The sequence below is a fragment of the Ziziphus jujuba genome, chromosome 6 (assembly GCF_031755915.1).
Source record: "Ziziphus jujuba cultivar Dongzao chromosome 6, ASM3175591v1".
Taxonomy (NCBI): Eukaryota; Viridiplantae; Streptophyta; class Magnoliopsida; order Rosales; family Rhamnaceae; genus Ziziphus; species Ziziphus jujuba.
The window spans coordinates 29,434,441-29,454,912 of NC_083384.1; the positions used below are offsets into that span (position 1 = coordinate 29,434,441).

The 20,472-nt window shown below is 33.1% G+C and overlaps 3 protein-coding genes across 13 annotated transcripts; all 3 read right to left on the reverse strand.

The window, feature by feature from the left end:
- Positions 1-309: 309 nt before the first annotated feature.
- On the reverse strand, positions 310-13,723 carry LOC112490436 (disease resistance protein RPP2B). Of its 10 annotated transcripts, none has more exons than XR_009639443.1 (12): positions 13,045-13,705; positions 10,883-11,099; positions 10,752-10,785; positions 9,707-10,386; positions 8,822-9,567; positions 8,470-8,539; positions 6,367-6,834; positions 3,765-4,880; positions 3,251-3,607; positions 2,153-3,160; positions 1,235-2,064; positions 310-942 (listed from the first exon to the last, which is right to left on the reverse strand). XR_009639443.1 is itself a non-coding variant. In XM_060818523.1 (5 exons), the coding sequence occupies exons 2-5, from the start codon at positions 11,599-11,601 to the stop codon at positions 9,281-9,283; spliced, it is 1,170 nt and encodes a 389-aa protein (XP_060674506.1). In that variant the 5' UTR covers positions 11,602-12,596; positions 13,045-13,714; the 3' UTR covers positions 8,909-9,280. The 10 variants fall into 10 exon arrangements, 3 of the variants coding, with proteins under 3 accessions (XP_060674506.1, XP_060674504.1, XP_060674505.1); XR_009639442.1 differs by having other exon boundaries at positions 9,707-10,423; XR_009639439.1 differs by having other exon boundaries at positions 9,707-10,785.
- LOC132799350 (TMV resistance protein N-like) lies at positions 4,582-6,884 on the reverse strand. Its single transcript, XM_060817959.1, has 3 exons — positions 6,367-6,884; positions 4,714-4,880; positions 4,582-4,607 (listed from the first exon to the last, which is right to left on the reverse strand). The coding sequence occupies exons 1-3, from the start codon at positions 6,882-6,884 to the stop codon at positions 4,582-4,584; spliced, it is 711 nt and encodes a 236-aa protein (XP_060673942.1).
- A 707-nt stretch (positions 13,724-14,430) lies between the features above and the next one.
- Positions 14,431-20,472, reverse strand: LOC125419193 (disease resistance-like protein DSC1). 2 transcript variants are annotated; one of them, XM_060818388.1, is made up of 6 exons: positions 20,333-20,472; positions 18,830-19,943; positions 18,331-18,645; positions 17,177-18,244; positions 16,263-17,075; positions 14,431-14,828 (listed from the first exon to the last, which is right to left on the reverse strand). In XM_060818388.1, the coding sequence occupies exons 1-5, from the start codon at positions 20,407-20,409 to the stop codon at positions 16,431-16,433; spliced, it is 3,219 nt and encodes a 1,072-aa protein (XP_060674371.1). In that variant the 5' UTR covers positions 20,410-20,472; the 3' UTR covers positions 14,431-14,828; positions 16,263-16,430. The 2 variants fall into 2 exon arrangements, with proteins under 2 accessions (XP_060674371.1, XP_060674370.1); XM_060818387.1 differs by having other exon boundaries at positions 16,259-17,075.

Genomic DNA, 20,472 nt, shown 5'->3' on the forward strand with positions numbered 1-20,472 from the left:
CCATGCTTTTAATGACAGAAAAAACATTGTCCAAATTGTATAAATTAGCCCAAAAAAAAATAAAAATGTATGCACTTCGGCATACAAATACGGACTAATATCGCCCATATTAAGTATATTATCCTCTTATGTTACAAATGAAAATGTAATTCAGATTGTACAAATTGGATACTTGATTCTAGGGCACGGAAGGAACAGGAACACATGGAGTAAAGTGTCATATTACTAGAATTGAATCTTCCTGTCAAGTAGTAGCTTAAATCTGTACAGACTTTATATTAAAAAAAAAATTCAGAGTTCATACGTATCTAAAGACAAATGCACTGCTTAAAATAGGAATGCCAATATTTTGTAGTTCATGAATTTTGCAAATAATGATAGAACCATATAAATTAACTAAATTAATTTGTAAAGAAAAGAAAGCGGTTAAATTGATTTACCTAAGCAATCAAAAATATGCTTGATTGTCTTTGAATTAGTCTTAGGATTTTTTTGTTCCTCCTAGGTCAGAGCCAACAACTTAACATTAAAAGTTAACTTGGTTTCATAATCTTCGCATTAACTGAGTAATTTGAGTATATGAAGAAAAAAAGAAAATTGACGGAAGTTTAAAAGCCTGGAGGACAATTCTCGAGCCCACCTATATATAAACCCAATTTCACACTACATATATAAAAAGTGTCATTGTTTAGATTTAATTCACTGTCAAAAGCCTATTAGTATAAATCGGTACAAAATTTATAGAGAAAATACTCGGGAATGTTCATACATATCAGTGAGTACGGACAGAAACACTGCCTACAGTGGGCATGCCAACATTGTAATTAACATCCAGAACATGTCGACTTACCAGTTCATGTATTTTACAGACTAATGCCAGAACCATTCATTTGAAGCTACCTGCCGTGGTGTCTGCACAGCTCCACATATATTCTTTAAAGCCTGAAACTTAAAAAACATGCCAAATGGTGATAAACAAAACTCACCAATATATTTACATGAAAAATCCATCAAAATACTTTTCATAACGAATATTTTTAATTTCCCTGTGTGTATCATTTTTAACAAAAGACAAAATTTTCCTTTGCAGGTTAGCTTTCAATTTGTAGACTTATTAGTTTATATATTAATACAACCAAAATACTACAAAATGCATATTCTAAAACAGCGTACATCAACTCCTACAAATTAATTTTCCATTAAAAAAAAAAAAAAAAGTGTAATTGCGGTTTACCTTACTGCTTCGGCGAGTTTTGTTTGTTATTAGATAGGAGGAGCATCATCTGAATCATCAACTAAAGCATCATTTGCGGAAACAGAGTACGAAGAAAACAAACAGAAGAAGAACCGGAAGAGTGCAGAAACAACAGACAAAGATGATGCCTTAGCATCAACTGATTTGATATGCATAAATGCTTTCAAAGGTGGTTGTTGGTGTGGCATCATCTCACTGTTTATAACCTCGAGTTTCTTAGAATGTGATTCATCATCGTCTTCTTCCTCAAGAGAGTCAACAGCTTCACTTCCACTTTATTCACAACATTCATTGAAGCGTCTCTTATTCTTTCTTACAGTTTCTGCATCTAATCTATCTATGTCCTGTTTGTATACAAGCCGAACCCCAAACTTCTTAATCTCGTCAGACTTACGTCCATAGACTCTTGAATCATAATACTCATGCCAGACGTGGAAAAATGCCTCAGTGCTACAAGTAGATGGCCAATTTAGTCCATTCATTTCTTCTTGCAAAGTCGGTTTTGTTACATACCACATGAGAACGTGATCTGAACTGACCTCCTTTTCCTCAACATACGTGAAGAAATGATATTCATACAGATGATCGTGATCGATGGTTTTGGAATCTAATTTGCAATCAATATCAAGAAATATATGAGGGTTAATTTTATTCTGATGAAGAACAATGCAGAAAGCGAAACCCAAGAAGTCATCATTATTCCAATATGGAGGAAGCATAACATTATTGATTGAAGTCCCACAAGTTTGATAGTTGAACCACCTTGGAATTTCATCTCCCGGATAGCGAAAATCATGACACCTTTCACTCTGCATCATAAACATGAGAAATTAATCAAACTTAGCCAAAACAAAATTATAAACATCTCAGCAAAGGAAAAGAAATAGATGCACATACAGTTCTTCCAAATTTCAACCGAGACACAATATGAATTACTGCTTGATCAGTGAGCATGTTGCGTGTATTCTGATCCAATTTTTCGCAACCATAAAAGTCAATATAATCATAAATTCCGTTCAATTTTTTAGTGATGTCAAGATCAAGTAATATTGGAGCCCTCCAATACGAAATGTTCTCCAGTGACGTGCAGCCAATTGCAGACAAACTCAAACATAGTGATGGAACCTCTGGTAACGATTTCAATCTCTCACAATATTCCACCGCCAAGTCGAGCAAAGACGGTGGAAGGGAAGGCAACATTTGAAATTTTGAACAGGAGTCGAGGCATATGATCTCAAGGTTCCTTAAATTACGTAGACTGTTGGGGAGAAACTCAAAGTCCTTGCATACTTGCATATATAAAGCTCTGAGCGATACTAGATTTTCAATCGACTCCGGCAACTCTTTAATCCCCGTGCCATTTAACATGAGTAATGTCAAGTGTTCCATAGGCTCCAAGATTTCTGGAAACGCCTTCAGTTTCTCACACCAACGCAGATCCAAAGATTCAAGAGATTTCAAATGACAAATGCTTGTTGGAAGACTTTTAAGTCTTTTACAAGACCACAAATCTAATTCCACAAGACCTCATAGATACCCAATTGATGGGGGCAATATTTCTATTGTTGTCCCACTCAAACCTAAATAACTTAAATTCGGTGCAAACTTTTGAGAAATGTGAGCCTGAGTTGAGTAGAGACATAAATTGCTTGTAAAATTTTGGATGCAACTTTTTGATAATCCCTTTGTTCTCTTTGATATCTCGTGAAAATCTCTGAGTTTAGAGCAGCCATTCAAATTTAGATAAGTAAGCTTGTCAAGATTTTGAAGAGCTGAAAGAACTTGAACCAAGCTTGTACAGCCTGCAAGATTTATACTTTCCAGATTTGGAGACTGCGAGAGATCTGGCAGTTGAGTAAGGAATTTAGAATAACTAAGATCCATCCTTCTTAACACCGGAAGAGACTGTAACAATATCATGGAAAAGGGGTTAATCATTAGTACATATATGCATGTACATTAACATCTATTATACTATAAGTAAATTAAGCATACCACAACTCTATGATTATTCCAGAGCTTTTCAACACGGCTGCCACGAAGTACAAGCTCAACAAGATTCTCAGGAATAAAGTTTGATGGCAACCATTTCAAAGGGTATAAGTCCCATTGAAAATACCTTAGCTTATTAGAAAGATAAGAATCAAGATCTTGAGGAACGGACAGTTTGAACTTATTGCCACCAATATTGTTGTCACAAACTGGGAGAAACTCATTTCGACGAATGTCATCAAAATAATAAATTTTGAGGATTCGTAGGTTGTGCATATTTGAGAAGGCTCCATGACACACTTTCACATTTTTTTTAATTTCAAACATGTTCAAAGATATGACTTCAACTGCTTTGGTTCCCTGGCATTTAAGATGAACATTAATATTATATATGAGGATAATAAAGGGATTTATTTAGAACTTGTTGGTATACATGGACCTAATTTTGCTTGTTTGAAATGGTCAGAAGAATTAATCAAACGATTTTAGAAGAAATCAATAATGCATTTCTACTTACCGCACTATTTTCCAATACCTCGCAGACTTCCATAGCATCGCTCAACCTACTACGATTACCGGGTTCTTTATCTTCATCACGTATGATTGCCCTACCCAGTTGGCGCAACAAATCATGCATCCATAGCACATTTTCCCATCGACCTTTAATATTTTCAAGTAAAGAATTTTCAATGAGAACACTTATTTCTATTTTCACAGAGGAATTTCCATCATCTAATATGCTTTCTCCATGGTCTCTTGTAAAAGATGACTTAAATAAGCAAGCAATGTCAAGAAATATATCCTTGTTCCCTTTATCTAGTCCTTCGTAACTGATTTTCAACACATTTTGAATTTCTAGATTTGGAACCCTTTTCAGCTTCTTCAGTGCACTTTCCCAATCTATTTTACTTCTACAGCAAAGGAAAGAGCCCAAGACCTTAAGAGCTAGTGGGTTTCCATTAGCATATCTTGTTACCTTTAACACCATTTCATCATCAATTGTTGGAGAGTTTTCTCGAAAGCATGCAAACGGAAGAGCTCAAGAGATTCATTGTCATTTAAGCTCTCAACCTTGTAAATACCATGGGCTGCTTTCCTGAGCACTTGTTTATCTCTAGTTGTAACAATGATTCTACTTCCAAGAGCAAGTTGATGACATCCTTCGATTAGATCATCTAATAGGATTGACTTATCCACATCATCTAAAACAATAAATACCTTTCTATGTCGAAGTCTGTCAAAGATATTAAAAGGTAAAGCTTCAACTGGGGTATCCATCTTTAGAATAGTTTCATCATTCAACAAGTTAGATATAAGTTTCCTTCTCAGATGATCTAATCCATGTCTTTCATGTTCTTCTCTAACATTCAGAAGTAAACAGCAACTTTCAAATTGAGAATGTGATAATCTTTGAAATACAACTCTAGCATGGGTAGTCTTACCAATGCCCCCCATGCCCCAAATACCTATAAGTCGAATATCTTTTGAGCCAATGGATAATAGTGATTCAATTTCCTTTATGTTTTCTTTAATTCCAATGAGTCCCTTGAAATATTGTTCATCTGATGATAGATATTGAGGCAATTTTTTCAAAACATCTCCAACAGTTCTTTGAACTAACTCACTCTCAGGCCTACAAAAACGCCAAAAAAAAAAAAAAAAAAAAAAGAAACAGTTCTAAGAAAAATGGTACCCAAGTCCTGATATAAAAGCACAATAGTGAAATTTTAATACCCTATTGAAACTATTTGGAATTATTCACTTTTAAAATCCTATATTTATTGTCGTTGTTTGTTGTTACCGGTTAAAGTGAAAATAATATTATTTATTGGATGTCCTTTTATTATTAATATATTATTTTAGTGTCTTATTGTTTTAAACTGGAATTTATGAATTAATCTTTTGAATCAATCATGTAGCGGTTGGTAAACGGTGAAGAACCTTTTTTTTTTTATTTTTGGTTTTTTTTGGGTAAATAAATGGTGAAGAACCCTTCTTTTTTTTTTTTTTTTTTTTGGGTAAATAAAAGATCTTAAACGCAATAATACTACGAATTCAGCTTTATTTCAGCATTTCAAAAATCTACTTGATGATAACACTTTACATTCTTTTGCACAAAGTGAGGAATTTAAAACATAAGAATTAGGAGCTCTTTATACATTTTAAAAAGGGGCAAATTTCAATATGATTCTTTGGTTTTGCCTTTGTTACCTTAAGAACTCATTCGTGCAAAAAATATCGTTAACCTCCATCTAGTTTTCTAATTTTAACAGTTAAAAGTCAAAATAGTATTTTCACTAGTTTATTCAATCACAAACATTTATTTATTTATTTATTTATTAAAAAGAACCACACAAAGCACAAATACACAAAAGAACACGTCATTAAATAACAATGTCTGTTTTGATAAATATATAAATTAAAAGAAGGTTAATTATAATTTTTTAAAAATATGAGGTCTAAATGTAATTAGGAAAAAGAACCTTAAGTATCTAAATGAAATTTATTTAAAAAGTGCTATTTGTTAAATAATTACTGATCGCAAAAGCTGAAGCCGTTAGGATGTAGGTTTATTGCATATATCAAGCAGATCTTAAAAGTTTAGACTTTTAGAATATGGGTTTATTATGTATATCAAGCTAATATCTAAATTGTTAGGATGTGTGTAGGTTTATTTTGTATATCAAGTTAATGTCTAACATTGCTATTTTGACCCTAACAAATATTAGTTGTTTAAATGGGTTGTTATGATCCTTACAAATATTAATTTTTTAAATAGGTTGTTAGGATGTGAATTTATTATATATATCAAGTTAATATCTAACATTGCCATTGAACCTAGGTTTTTAACATTTTAAAATCTGATAGCATGTTAAATCACCAATTGATTCTAAAAGCTTATATATATTATCACGAATTACAATATATTGCAAACTAAATAGGAGAATTTATAAGTATATTGTTTGTGATTTTACTATATTGCACCAAGCCTGCCAATAAAAAATAATAAAAATGCTAGGTTTTGGATGTGGTAATTAAAAGTGTGAAATAAATTATTGGGCCTTACTTTTAGGCAGATCCTATTTTGCACTACTTACTGGTATTAATAAATTAATTACCTGAAACTCTTTGAATCCAATCCACATAGATTAGACGCTTCTGTCAATGCAGCCCTCCACTGATGCATCTTCTCCATTCCGTCTTTAAAACGTTCTTCAAGTTCAGCAAATGCAACTTTACAACTTCCCTCCTGTTTTCGTACATCCGATGGATCTATACCATAAAAGATTGGAATGACAACACTCTGCTCATTTCTTTTCTTGCATTCAAGAATTTCCACCAGTTCATTCAAACACCACGTAGATGAAGCATAATTTTCTGAGAAAATGATAATCCAGATTTTGGAATCATGGATTGCTTTGCTAAGTGTGGGTGAAATTTCATCACCGATCTGAAGTTCATGATCATCCATGAAAGTTGAAATATGCTTTGCAGATAAAGCAGCATAAAGATGGCTTACAAATTGATTGCGGGTGTCTTCACCTCTAAAACTAAGAAACACATCATATTTTTCTTGAATCTCATGCCTTTGTTGAGGAAAGATTGCGGAAGAAAGAGAAGAAGAAGAAGAAGCCATGTTTAGGAATTAAAGCTTTCTTAGTGAAGAATGGTGTAGATACAGAGCTCAATATGGAGAACTTTATAATGTAGAATCTCTCTCTCTCTCTCTCCTCAGTAAGCTACAAATTGTTGACCAAAAAATCTAGATTAACACTTATAAGTGTGAGTCAGCGGTCAATGCCGATATGAGTGTATCTGTGAATATAAAGTCCTAGTCTAAAGTTATCGGTCAATGCCCAAATGAGTGTATCTGTGAATATACAGTTCTAGTCTAAATATAAAGTCCCAGTCTAGCTATTAGGGGATCCTCAAGCTGGTAGACAGGAGGAAAAAATAGTAACCCAGACTTAAACAGAGATCAATAAAGATAACACTTTCGATTATAATCAGAGAAAATATAGTGAGGAATAAAAGGAAACAAAAAGTCCAAGGATTTTAAAATCCCATATTTCGTTCTAAAATATATATAAAAAAAGGAAGGAAAAGTATAAAAGGAGAAGATTCAAGAATTGTTTAAATTCTAGCTCTCTTCGTGAACTACAAGTTGTTGGGGGAAAAAAAATTAAAAAAATTAAAAAAAGGTAAAAAAACAAACAAGAAGTTACAAAGTCAGCAGTCAAAGTTACAAAATCAGCAATCAATGCCGGTCTTATTGGGTATATGTGGTTGTAAACATTGATCATTAACTCTGTTTTTAATCAAAACTGAGTCAGATGGTTAATTAGCTAAGTTTGAGTTAACTCTGGTTTAAGCTCTGTATAGTTTATCAATTTCTTCTGTTAAAAAAATAATATGTAATTTCGGTAACAGCGGGCAACTTCATTACTAAATGGGGAAAGGAGTTGCCTTAATAACGTGGATGTGAACGGTACTATAGCAAAATTACTTAACCATATAACTTGTCTTATTTCAGAATCATATCCATGTGTAATATATTTCTATATTGTGTTTACTTCTCTGTAAAATGACTCACAGTATTATAAGTCAAAGAAATTGATGCTACACCATTCCTCTGAAGCTAAGTGTTGTGACGGATTCTTCATAGCCCAAATCTATAAAAAAACAACCCAATAAACGAAAAATCCATCAAAATGCTTTTCATAACAAATTTATTTTTTATTTTTTATTTTCCCTCTCTTTATATCATTTCAAACAAGAGAAAACAAGCTTTTCCTTTTGAAATTACCTTGTTATCCAATGCAAAACCAAATCTATATGCCGAATCAGAATCCACTGTTTAGCTAATAATGGAAAGAGTACTCATTTAGGCAAACAATTCAAAACACAAAAATGACCAACTATGCGTAAACACATTTTATCAAACACTTTGGCAGAGAATAATACCAAGAGTCGAAACTCAATCAAATAGACAAATACTAAGAAAGATAAGAACGTTCAACTTAATGTATTTTACACATAAAATTCATCACAAACAACTCAGAATCTTATGCAAAAGTAATACATTCTGTATTTTGTTTAATTTTCTCTCCAAATATATGTAAAATGGTATATAGGACTGAAAGAAATTCATATTGATATCACACAAAATTCTATGCCAAGATCAGAAAAATAAAAAGAGGAAGAGAACTTTGTCAAGGTACCTTTCAATTGACGATAAGGGTTGTCATGCACTCATGCTGCATAGATACACAGTTTCTTCATAGCCTGAAACTTAAAAACATGCCAAAATTTGGAAAAACAAAATTCACCAATATATACATGAAAAGACTTTTCGTAACAAATAGCTTTTTTTTTCTTTTGTTTTTTTTGCTCGCACTGTATCATTTCAAACCAAGAAACGAACTTTTCCTTACAAATTACCTTATAGTTTGTAAACTTGGTTATAAATTAATATAATTAAAATGCTACTGAATGCATGTTGTGAACAGTATATATTAACTTTTTACAAATTAAATTACCGCGAAAAAAAAAAAGGACTTTAAATTGATTTACCTAAATGGTCACAGGTCACAGAGAAACTGGCTTCTTAATATCAATTCATCATCAAAGCCTGTATCTTAGTTTAGTTGTAGCACAGAATTGTCTCTTTTTTTTTTCCTTTGGCTCCTTAACATATGTAATCTCTTAACAGTCACATACGTGACACAACCTTGAGTTTCTTAGAATGCAATACATCATCGTTTTCTTTATCATGAGAGCCTTCCCTTCCACTTGTTTCACAACGTTCATCAAAGTGTCTCTTATTGTTGCTTTTAGTATCTGCATCGAATCTCTCTATATCTTCCTTGTATACAAACCAAACCCCAAACTTCTTAATCTCCCCATATTCATTTACATCGTTGTAGGTATCATCATTGTAATATTCGTTGACATCCTCATCGACATCATAAATGTATGTCCATCGAAGCCACACATGTAAATAGGCCATGGTGCAACAATTAGAGCGCCAACTTAGTCCTGAATTTCGCAAAGTCAGTTCTTCGACATACCACATGACCACATGATCTGAACTATACTCGCATACTGAAGATCCATAAAAAATCATGTTCACACAGAAGATTATCAGGTATGGTTTTGAAATTGAGTTTACAACCAATTTGGAGCGACACATGATGGTCTGCATTACTTTTATGCTGGTAAACAACAACGCAGAAAGCCAAACCGAAAAAGTTGTCATTATTCCAATATGGAGGAAGCCTAATATTCATTGAGGTACCGCTATTTTGGTAGCCGAACCACTTTGGAATTTCATCACCGGGATAACGGAATTCAAAATTGTCACATTGTATCATGAATGGGAAATTAATCAATATTGCTGAAAAGTTATAAATATCTTAATAACTGATTAAAAGAGCAAAGGAAGAGAGAGGGACATACCATGCTTCCAAATTTTAAACCAGACAGAATTTGAAATATTCCACGGCCAGCAAGTACGATGTTGCGTGTATTCTGATCCAAATTTTCACAACCATGCAAGTCGGTTTGCCCTCCAATATGATTGCTATTCAGATGGTGTAATAGTGGAGCCTTCCAATTTGATATGTTCTCCAGTGACGGGCAGTACATTGCAGACAGACAAAAACATAAAGATGGAAGCTCAGACAATGATTTCAGCCTCTCATTATGGACTAACAACAAACTGAATGAAGCATTTGGAAGGGGAGGCAATTTTTTAAGGTTTGAGCACCTTTGGATGTCTATATACTCAAGTTTTCGTAAATTACACAGGCTGTTGGGGAGAAACTCAATGTTTTTACAACTATAGATACATAATCTTATGAGAGAAACTAGATTTTCAATCGACTCTGGTAACTCTTGAATCAGTGAGTGACCTAATTCAATGTATTTAAGATGTTCCATAGGCTCTAAGGTCTCTGGAAACTTATACAGTTTTACACAACCACGCAATGTTAGATATTCAAGAGATATCAACTTACAGATGCTGCTAGAAAGACTTTCAAGTCTAAAGCAATATTTCAAATCCAATCGAACAAGACTAGAGAGATGCCAAATCGATGGGGGCACTTCATCTATTGCTGTCCAATCCAAATGTAATTCTGTTAAGTTCATCAGAAACGTTTGATAAATGTGGGCCTGAGATGAGTAGAGAGGTAAGTTGTTTATAAAGCTTAAAATATCCAAATACCATGTATTCCTTGATATCTCTTTCAGATCTCTTAGTTTGGAGCAACTATTCAAATTTAGATAAGTATGCCTATGGAGATTTTCAACAGATGAAAGAACCTTAACCAAACTTGTACAGCCTTCAAAATTTATACTTTCGAGATTTGGAGCAAGAGACATATTTGGTATTTCATTAAGCAACAGATAGAGAGGGGGAACAAAAAAAAAAAAAAAAAAAAAAAAAAAAGGTTAAATAGTTTTTTTTGGCTTCTAAAACAATAGATCAAATTAAATATACCTGAACTTCATGATTCCAAAGTTTTTTAAGACGGCTGCCACGTAGAATCAGTTCAACAAGATTGTCAAAGCTGACATGTGATGGCAACGATTTCAAAGGGTATAAATCCCATTGAAAATAATTTAGCTTACCAGAAAGATAAGAATCAAGGCCTTGAGGAAGGTATAGTTTGAACTTATTCTTGTCTTTACAGTCACAGATGTACCACTTATTCTCATCCATATTACGGCAAACAAAGATTTTGAAAATTCGTAGATTGTACATCTTAGAAATGGCGGCAAGATGAACTTTCACATCTCTGTTCATTCTACACATGTTGAGCGATATACCTTCAACCATTGCAGTTCCCTGACAAACAAATCAACATTAACATAGTTAATAATACAATTTGTTGGCTGTTGAACAGCTAGCTAACTGTGACCTGAAACGGAAGAAATATATAGAACAGGGATGTATATATTGCAGCAACGGTATATTCTGCAGAGTAAAAACAGAGAAGGTAAAAAGCATTTTTCAAGCATTTTTTTCTTTATTTTATTTTTCTATTTTTTTCTAGTTAGCTTTTACAAATCCAAGGTGACTTTTGGACTTTTATGGCATATTAACTATCAACACAATATAACAAGATTTATTAAGAACTTTACATACATATAGACACCTAGTTTTGCTAGTCAGAAGTTTGTTTGCCGTTCTTTTCTTATCAAAAGATTTATTCATGTTTATAAGAAATCAACAATGCTTTTTCACTTACTGTATGTCTTTCCAATACGTGGCAGATGTCTTTAGGATCCCACAACCTACTGCGATTTTCAGGCTCTTTATGTTCATCATAAACAATTGTTCGACGCATTTGTTGTATCAAATCATGCGTCCATAACTTGTTTCCTATAGGACTTACCCTGTTTTCAATTAAAGACCTATCGATAAGAACACTTATTGCTATATTCACAAACGGATCACTGGCCTTTAATATGCTTTCTACATGATCTCTTGTAAAAGATTGATCAAATAGACATGCAATGCCAAGAAATATACTTTGAATCTCTTTATCATCCAGTCATTCATAACTTATTCACAACACATCTTGGATTTCCGGGTTTGGAATTATTTTCAATTTATTCAATGCAATTTTCCATTCTTCTTTGCTTTTGGAGTGAAGGAAAGAACCCAAGACCTTAAGAGCTAATGGATTTCCATTTGCATATCTTGTCACTTCTAACACCATTTCATCATCAATTACTGGAGATTTTTTACCAGAAGCATGTAAACGGAACAGTTCAAGAGATTCAGTGTGATTTACTAGCTCAACCTTGTAAAATCTATCGGTTACTTTCTTAAGCACTTGCATATTTCTAGTTGTAACAATGGTTCTACTTCCAGGGGCAAGCCGATAACACCCTTCAACTAAAGCTTCTAATTGGGTTGAACTATCCACATCATCCAGAACAATGAGTACCTTTGCATGTCTAAGTCTATCAAGAATACATGGCGATGCTACAAATGGGGAATCCATCTTTAGAATAGCTTCATCATTTAACAACTGAGATAAAAGTTTTTTTTCATAAATGATTGGCCCCATGTCTTGAATATTCTTCCCTAACATTCCAAATAAAGCAGCAACCTTTGAATTGAGTATATGATAATCTTTGATATACAACACTAGCAAGAGTGGTCTTACCAATACTTCCCATCCCCCAAATTCCTACACTATGAACATCTGTTGAGCCAATGGATAATAACAACTCAATTTCTTCGACTTTTTTTCCAATCCCAATGAGGTGCCCATAGAAATGCTCATTTGAAAGATATTTAGGCAATTTCAATAAAACTAACTTGCACTCAGGCCTGCATAGTGAAGATGATACAGGAAGTTAGGTATTTGGAGAAAAAGAAAGAGCACTAATTCTCTAGTATTTTATTTGCATTCTTCAATTCTCTGTATTTTTTGTGCTTGTTCTTGGCAATGAAAACTAAAAGCAGTACTATTTTTGACTGACTTTCATTAAGGCAAAGATAGAGAAACTGGCAACCAAATACAGTTAATTAAAGCAAAGAAAAGATGATTTTCATGAAAGCAAAGATAGAGAAACGGGCAAGCAAAGTTAATTAAAGCAAAGAAACGATGGATGATTTACTCAAATTAGTAATGATTTAGAAATTTTTTTCAAGACTTCCACCAAATAGTACTGTTTTCTATTGTAACTATAATTTTGCAGAAGATTCATCATAAATAGCTAGCATTAATTAGTAATTAGGACATATATATATATATATATATATAGAAAACCATCACCTGAAATCCTTTGAATCCAACCCACATAGATTGGATGCTTCTGTTAAAGCAGCCCTCCATAGTTTCACCTTCTCCATTCTATCCTCAAAACGTTTCTCAAATTCTTTAAACGCAACTCCATAGCCACCCTCCTGTTTCCGTACAGCCGATGGATCTGTACCATAGAAGATGGGCATAACAGTACCCTGCTCACTTCTTTTCTTGCATTCAAGTATCTCCGCAAGCTCATCCAAACACCATGTGGATGAAGCAAAGTTTTCCGAGAAAATGATTACCCAAATCTTGGATTCATGGATTGCTTTCCTAAGCGTTGGTGAAATTTGATCCCCTCTCTCAAGTTGATGATCATCCATGAAAGTTGAGATATGCTTTGCAGATAAAGCAGCATACAGATAGCTAGCAAATTGATTGCGGGTGTCTTCACCTCTGAAACTCAAGAACACATTGTACATTTCTTGAATTGAGATTGCTGAAGAAAGAGAAGAAGAAGCCATGTTTAGGTAGATACAGATATCAATGTGGAGCAGACTTCATAAACTAGATCCAAGAAAATGTTTAAACTCCCTCTCCTTGGCGAACTATGAGTTGTTGACGAAAAAGACTAGGAGTCAAGTTACAACAATAAGTCAGCGGTCAATGACCTCTTTGTTTTAGTTATTTTTTACAACACAACTATGCTTACAGGGGATCATAGCGCAGCCTATGTTTTGAATAGGTAAGCATCAATAGCAGGCCCATTGGTGGGGGAGATTTGGGCCAATGGGGGTGAGAAAGTGAGATGTGAATTTAATTTTCACCCAAATTTTGTAATTAGATTTCTGTTATTTTTTTAATTAATTAATTTTGACAGGTAACCACTTCATTCACTTCTTTTCTTTTCTTTTTTCTGTGATTTGTTAGGAATTTTGGTTTGAATCACTTTCAACTGTTGTTTGGAATTATGGTTTCATACAAGATTAAAAAAAAAAATAAAAAAAAAAATTGTATGTACTGTAAAAGGTCAGTAAGATTGAGAGAAGCAAGGGGAAAGTAAATACTTTTGGAGTGTAAATGGGTAAAATTACAATGAATATGTTTAGATTGTTGCTTTAGTTGTGCTCAGTCTTATGACATTTTTGACGTGCAAATTTTGAAGAATCACAGATAATCGCCGACATTGAAATTTTGGATATGGTTTGTAAAATGGAATTATTATCGTCAATGGTACTTGTTTTGTCTATCATGTTTGGTATGTATATTTGGAAGAACCTTAGACTTTTTTTGAATGAAACTTAGCTTTTTTCATTTTTCATTTTTTTTATTTTTTATTTATTAATTAAAGCACCAGTTTTATATTAGTCTTTCTTTCTTTCCATAGGAAACAGAGTATTTCTAGGATACGAAAGAAACAAGAACGAACATATGAGAATAAATAATCCCACAATCTGAAGGATTAATGGAAGTTCAAAGGCCTATATTTTTTATGGACCATTTCCCAAAGGCCATATATAAGGCACAAACTTCAGGGATAGTCTTATAGTTTGACACATAAGCAAACTGAAGAATGACCATAAAACTTGCTAAATATTACAACACATTGCCCCTCAAAAAGTGGAAATAATAATAATAATAATAATAATACAATGCATATTGAGCAATTTCAAAATCAATAACAAAATCAATCAAAATGAAATGAGTCAATACTTATATATAGAGGCAAACACCATCTTTTGCCAAGAAAAATAAACGGCTCCCAAGTGTCAAGTTGCATGTTGCAAAGTTGTCCATGTATTAACTCAATGGTACTGCTCAAGTTGAAAGATAGAGATTGATTATGATCAGTTGAATCAACAAGTACAAGAGAGAAACAGCTGCAGATAGGCGTTATCCAATTTTAAAGCAAATCCATATATACTGAGTCAGAATCTACTATTTAACTAGTGATGGAAAGAGTATTCCTTCTGGCAAACAATTCTAAACACAAAAATTACCAATCATGCATAAACGCATTTTATCAACCGCTTGGCAGGGAATACAGCCATACTAGGAAAAAAGATTAAATCAAATAGACAAATATTATACTCAGCAAGTTTTTTTATAGAGAAAGCATCATAAACAAACTAATATCCATGGTTATATATTCTATCTATATATATATATATATATATATTTTTTTTTTTAATTTTCTCTACAAATATATGTAAAATGGCTTATAGTAGTTAAAGAAATTCATATCGATATTACAAAAACAGGGATTCCAATGCCAATTGTCAGAAAAAAGACAAGAGGAAGAGAGATCTTCTACTTTTCCTTTAGAAAATTACCTTATAATATGTAAATATAGTTTATAAATTAATACAACTAAAATACTACGAAATGATTGCCCTAAACAGAGTATATTAACTTCTACCGATTAATTTAAAACTAAAGAAATCAAAATTTTCATTTAAAAATTACCATATAATTTGTAGACTTAGTTTACAAAATTAATAAAATTAAAATATTTTGAAAATGCATGTTGTAAACAGGGTATATTATAACTTATATTGCAAATAAATAACTATTTTAAATTAATTTACCTAAGCAGTGAATATGTTTGATTTTCTTCTTCCACATACATCAGAGCCAAGAACTTTGTACTTTCACTGATTTCATAATTATCAGAGAAACTTTTCTCTAAGGTATTTTACGGTATGGTTCTGTTTTATGGTCCCTCAAAATCCAAATGCTCTGCATCTTGCCACCTTTTAAGCAGTTTCTTACACGTAACTTTTAGACATCTAAGATTGGAGCAACCACACAAATTGAGATAAGTAAGCTTGTCAAGTTTGATATCCAACAACAAAAACACATTTTGTCACACACTTGGCAAAGCTAAGGGTTGTCATGCTTCATAACTCATATAGTTTCTTCATAGCATGAAACTAAAAATAGAAGACACGCCAAATTGTGAATAAACTAAATTCACCAATATAAACACAAAAAGGTCAATCAAAATACTTTTGTGCAAAAAATAAGTTTTTCTTTTTCTTTTTCTTTGTGTCACATGCATTATTTCGAACTAAAGAAAACCAAAATTTCCTTCAAGAATTACCTTTTAATTTGTAAACTTAGTTCATAAATTAATATAGTTAAGATAACTTAATTCATAAATTAATCTAGTTAAGATACTACTAAATGCATGTTGTAAATAATAATTTGCAAAAGAAAACAAAACAAGTTTAAATTAATTTACCTACTTCTTTGAATTATCAAGGGATTTCCATCTTTGTCGTATGTCAGAGCCAACAATTTCACATTGACTGGTTTCATAATCAACACCAAATTGTCTCCTAATTACAGCACATAATTGTTCTGTTTTTCTTTGGCTCCTCAACGTCCAGTTGCTCTGCATGATCTTCTAACAGTCACATAACCTTGACTTTCTTAGAATGTGATTCATCATGGTCTTCTTCATCATGAGAGCCAAAAGCTTCATTTCCACTACTTGCTTCACAACATTCATCAAAGCGTCTCTTATTCTTACTTTTATTTTCTCGATCAAATCTCTCTATATCTTCATTGTATACAAACCGAACCCCAAACTTTCTAATCTCGCCGTACTGACCTCCAACGGCACCGCCATTGTAATTGACACTCACAATGTATTCAGGCCAGACATGCAAAGAGGCCTCTGTGCTACAGGTAGAGGGCCAACTTAGTCTTGAATTTCGCAAATTCAGTTCTTTGACATACCACATGATCACGTGATCTGAACTATGCTCGTAGTCCATAAGATTCGTATAACAATATTGTTGGCACAGATGATCATCATCAATGGTTTTGAAACTGATTTTACTACCAATGAAAAGAGTTATACCAGGGTCAATTTTATTCCGATCAAGAACAATACAGAATGCCAAACCCAAAAAATTTTCGTTATTCCAATATGGAGGAAGCCTGATATTGATCGAAGTCTCACAACTTTGGTAGCAGAACCACTTTGGAATTTCATCTCCTGGATATCGAAATTCACATGTTGTGCTATCTATCTCCAAAGGGAAATTAATGTCCTGTATGAAGAATATGGAATATGGGAAATTACACTAACTTGCTGAAAAATTATAAATATTTCATAACTGATTAAAGAGCAAAGGAAGAGAAGTGTACATACCATTCCTTCAAATTTCAAACGAAATAGAATTTGATTTATTGCATGATCGCGTATGCTGTCGCTTGTATTCTGATCCAATTTTTCAGAATCATGAAAGTTTATTTGTTCTCCAATATTATAGATATTCACATTGTGTAACAGTGGAGACCACCAATTAGATATGTTCTCTGGAGAGGTACAGAACCTTGCATACAAGCTATAACATAGTGATGGAAGCTCTGGTAACGATTTCAGGCTCTCACAATTGTTTAAGCGCACTACAATCAAAGCAGGTGGAAGAGGAGGCAGTTTTTGAAGTTTAGGACACCACTCGAGGCTTATCAACAAAAGCTTTCTTAAGTTACAACGGCTGTTGGGGAGAAACCCAGAATTTTTGCATAGTATCATATTTAATTGTTGGAGGGAAACTAGATTTTCAATCGACTTTGGTAAGTCTTTAATCCCTGTTTCACGTAAGTTAAGATATGTCAAGTGTTCCATAGGCTCAAAGACTTCTGGAAATTTATCCAGCTCCAGAAAACCTGACAAATCTACTTCTTCAAGAGATTTTAAATTACAAAAGTTGGTTGGAAGACTTTTAAGTCTTGTGCAATCACTCAAATCCAATAGGACAAGACCAGGAATATACTCAATTGATGGCGGCAATGCTTCTATCACTGTCCCACTCAAACGCAAAACTGATAAACTCATTGGAAACTTTATTTCAGAAATGTGGGACTGAGATGAGTAGAGAGATAAATTGCCTGTAAATCTTTGGACAAAACTTTTGAGAAATACGAAATTCTGCTGACCAATGTTGTTCAAGAGATTCCGAATGCCTCCAAACCTTTCAAGATCCAAGAACCTGCCTGTGCTCCTTGATATCTCTTTAATATCTTTGAGTTTGGAACAGCCATTCAAATTTAGATGAGTAAGCCTCTGTAGATTTTGAAGAGATGAAAGAACCCGAACCAAACTTGTGCAGCTTTCAAGATTTATACTTTCCAGATTTGGAGCAACAGAGAGATCTGGTAATTCAGAAAGAAGCTTGGAATAACTAAGATCGATTCTTCTTAATACCGGAAGTGACTGTGACAGATGGAGAAAAAAACGTTAGAGTTATTTAGTATTCGTGTATTTTTAACATCTAAAATTATAGATTAAATTAAGTATACCTGAACTTCACGATTCCAAAGTTTCTTTAGATGGCTGCCACGTAGTATCAGTTCAACAAGATTCTCAAGAGTAAAATGTGATGGCAGTGACTTCAAAGGATATAGATCCCATTGAAAATAATTTAGCTTATCAGAAAGATAAGAATCAAGACCTTGAGGAAGGTATAGTTTGAACTTAATATCATCCCAAAGGCCACAGATGTAAATTTTGAGAATTCGTAGATTATGCATCTTAGAAAAAGCTGCATGACAAACTTTTATATCTCTGTCAATTGTAGACATGTTGAGTGATATGCATTCAACTGTTGCAGTTCCCTGACAATCATATCAGCATATAATTTAGTTAAGGATACAATATGAGAAAAATTTATTAAGAACTCTATGTACAGACACCTAATTTTGTTTGTCAGAAGTTTGTTTATTGTTTCTTTTTCTTTTTTCTTTTGGTCAGAAGATTTATTTCAAATTTAGAAGAAATCAGAAATGCATTTTCACTTACTGTTTCTCTTTCCAACACGTGGCAGATATCTTTAGCATCACACAGCCTGCTACGATTACCAGGTTCTCTATGCTCATCACGAACAATTGTCCGACCCATTTGTTGTATCAAATCATGCATCCATAACTCATTTTTTATTAGACCATTTTCAATTAAAGACCTATCCATGAGAACACTTATTCCTAGTTTCACAAATGAATCACTGGCCTCTAACATGTTTTCTGCTTGATCTCTAGTAAAAGATTGACCAAATAGACACGCAATGTCAAGAAATGTACTTTTGATCCCTTCATCATCCAGTCCCTCATAACTTATTCTCAACACATCTTGGATTTCCTGGTTTGGCATTATTTTCAATTTATTTAATGCAATTTCCCATTCTTCTTTGCTTTTGGAATGTAGGAAAGAACCCAAGACCTTAAGAGCCAATGGATTTCCATTTGCATACCTTGCCACCCTTTCTAACAGCAATTGATCATAACCCATTATAGAAGAATTTTTTCCAAAAGCATGCAGATGGAAGAGCTCCAGAGATTCATTGTGACTTAATCCCTCAACCTTGTAAAATCTATCAGCTACTTTCTTGATAACTTGCACATTTCTAGTTGTAACAATGATTCTACTACTACGAGCAAGCCAATCGTATCCTTGAACTAAAGCTTCTAACTGGATTGAACTATCCACATCATCTAGAATAATGAGTACCTTTTTACGTCTAAGTCTATCAAGAATGAAAGGTGATGCCACAAATGGAGAATCCATCTTTAGAATAGCTTCATCATTTAACAACTCGGATAGAAGTTTTTCTCTCAAATGATTTGGTCCATGTTTTGTGTATTCTTCCCTCACATTCCAAAGAAAGCAACAACCTTCAAAATGAGAATATGATAATCTTTGATATACAACACTAGCCAGGGTGGTCTTACCAATACCTCCCATGCCATAAATACCTACAATACGAACATCTTTTGAGCCAGTTGATAACAATAATTCAATTTCTTTGATCTTTATTTCAATTCCAATGAGGTGCCCATATAAATGTTCATTTGATAGATATTTAGGCAATTTCAATGAAATATCATCAACAATCCTTTGAGCTAACTTGCACTCAGGCCTACAAAAATGAAGACAATACAGACGTTAGGGGGGAAAAAAACAGAGTCCTAACGAAAAGTTAGCTACATAGAGAAACAGATAGAGAAATTTTAATTCTCTATTATTTATATTTGCGTGGTTCAAATTTTTCCTGCATATATGTTGTGGCTCTTCTTAATAATAAAAAAAATATTTATTAGGAGTATTTTTGTTTGATTTGAGTTCTACAATAAAATTGATTTTTCATTTTTTCCACAATCATAAAAATAAGAATAATATGAGTTCGTCAAAGATTTTAAAAAGTGCTAGCTAGTAGATTTAAATTATATATACATGTACATGTGTTTTGTAGAAGATTCATCTTAAATAGCTAGATTTGATATTTAGGGATATCTAAAAAGTGATCACCTGAAATTCTTCGAATCCAACCCACACAGATTTGATGCTTCTGTTAAAGCAGCCCTCCATTGATGTACCTTCTTCATTCTATCCTTGAAACGTTTTTCATGTGCAGCAAATGCAACTCCTTAGCTACCCTCCTATTTTCG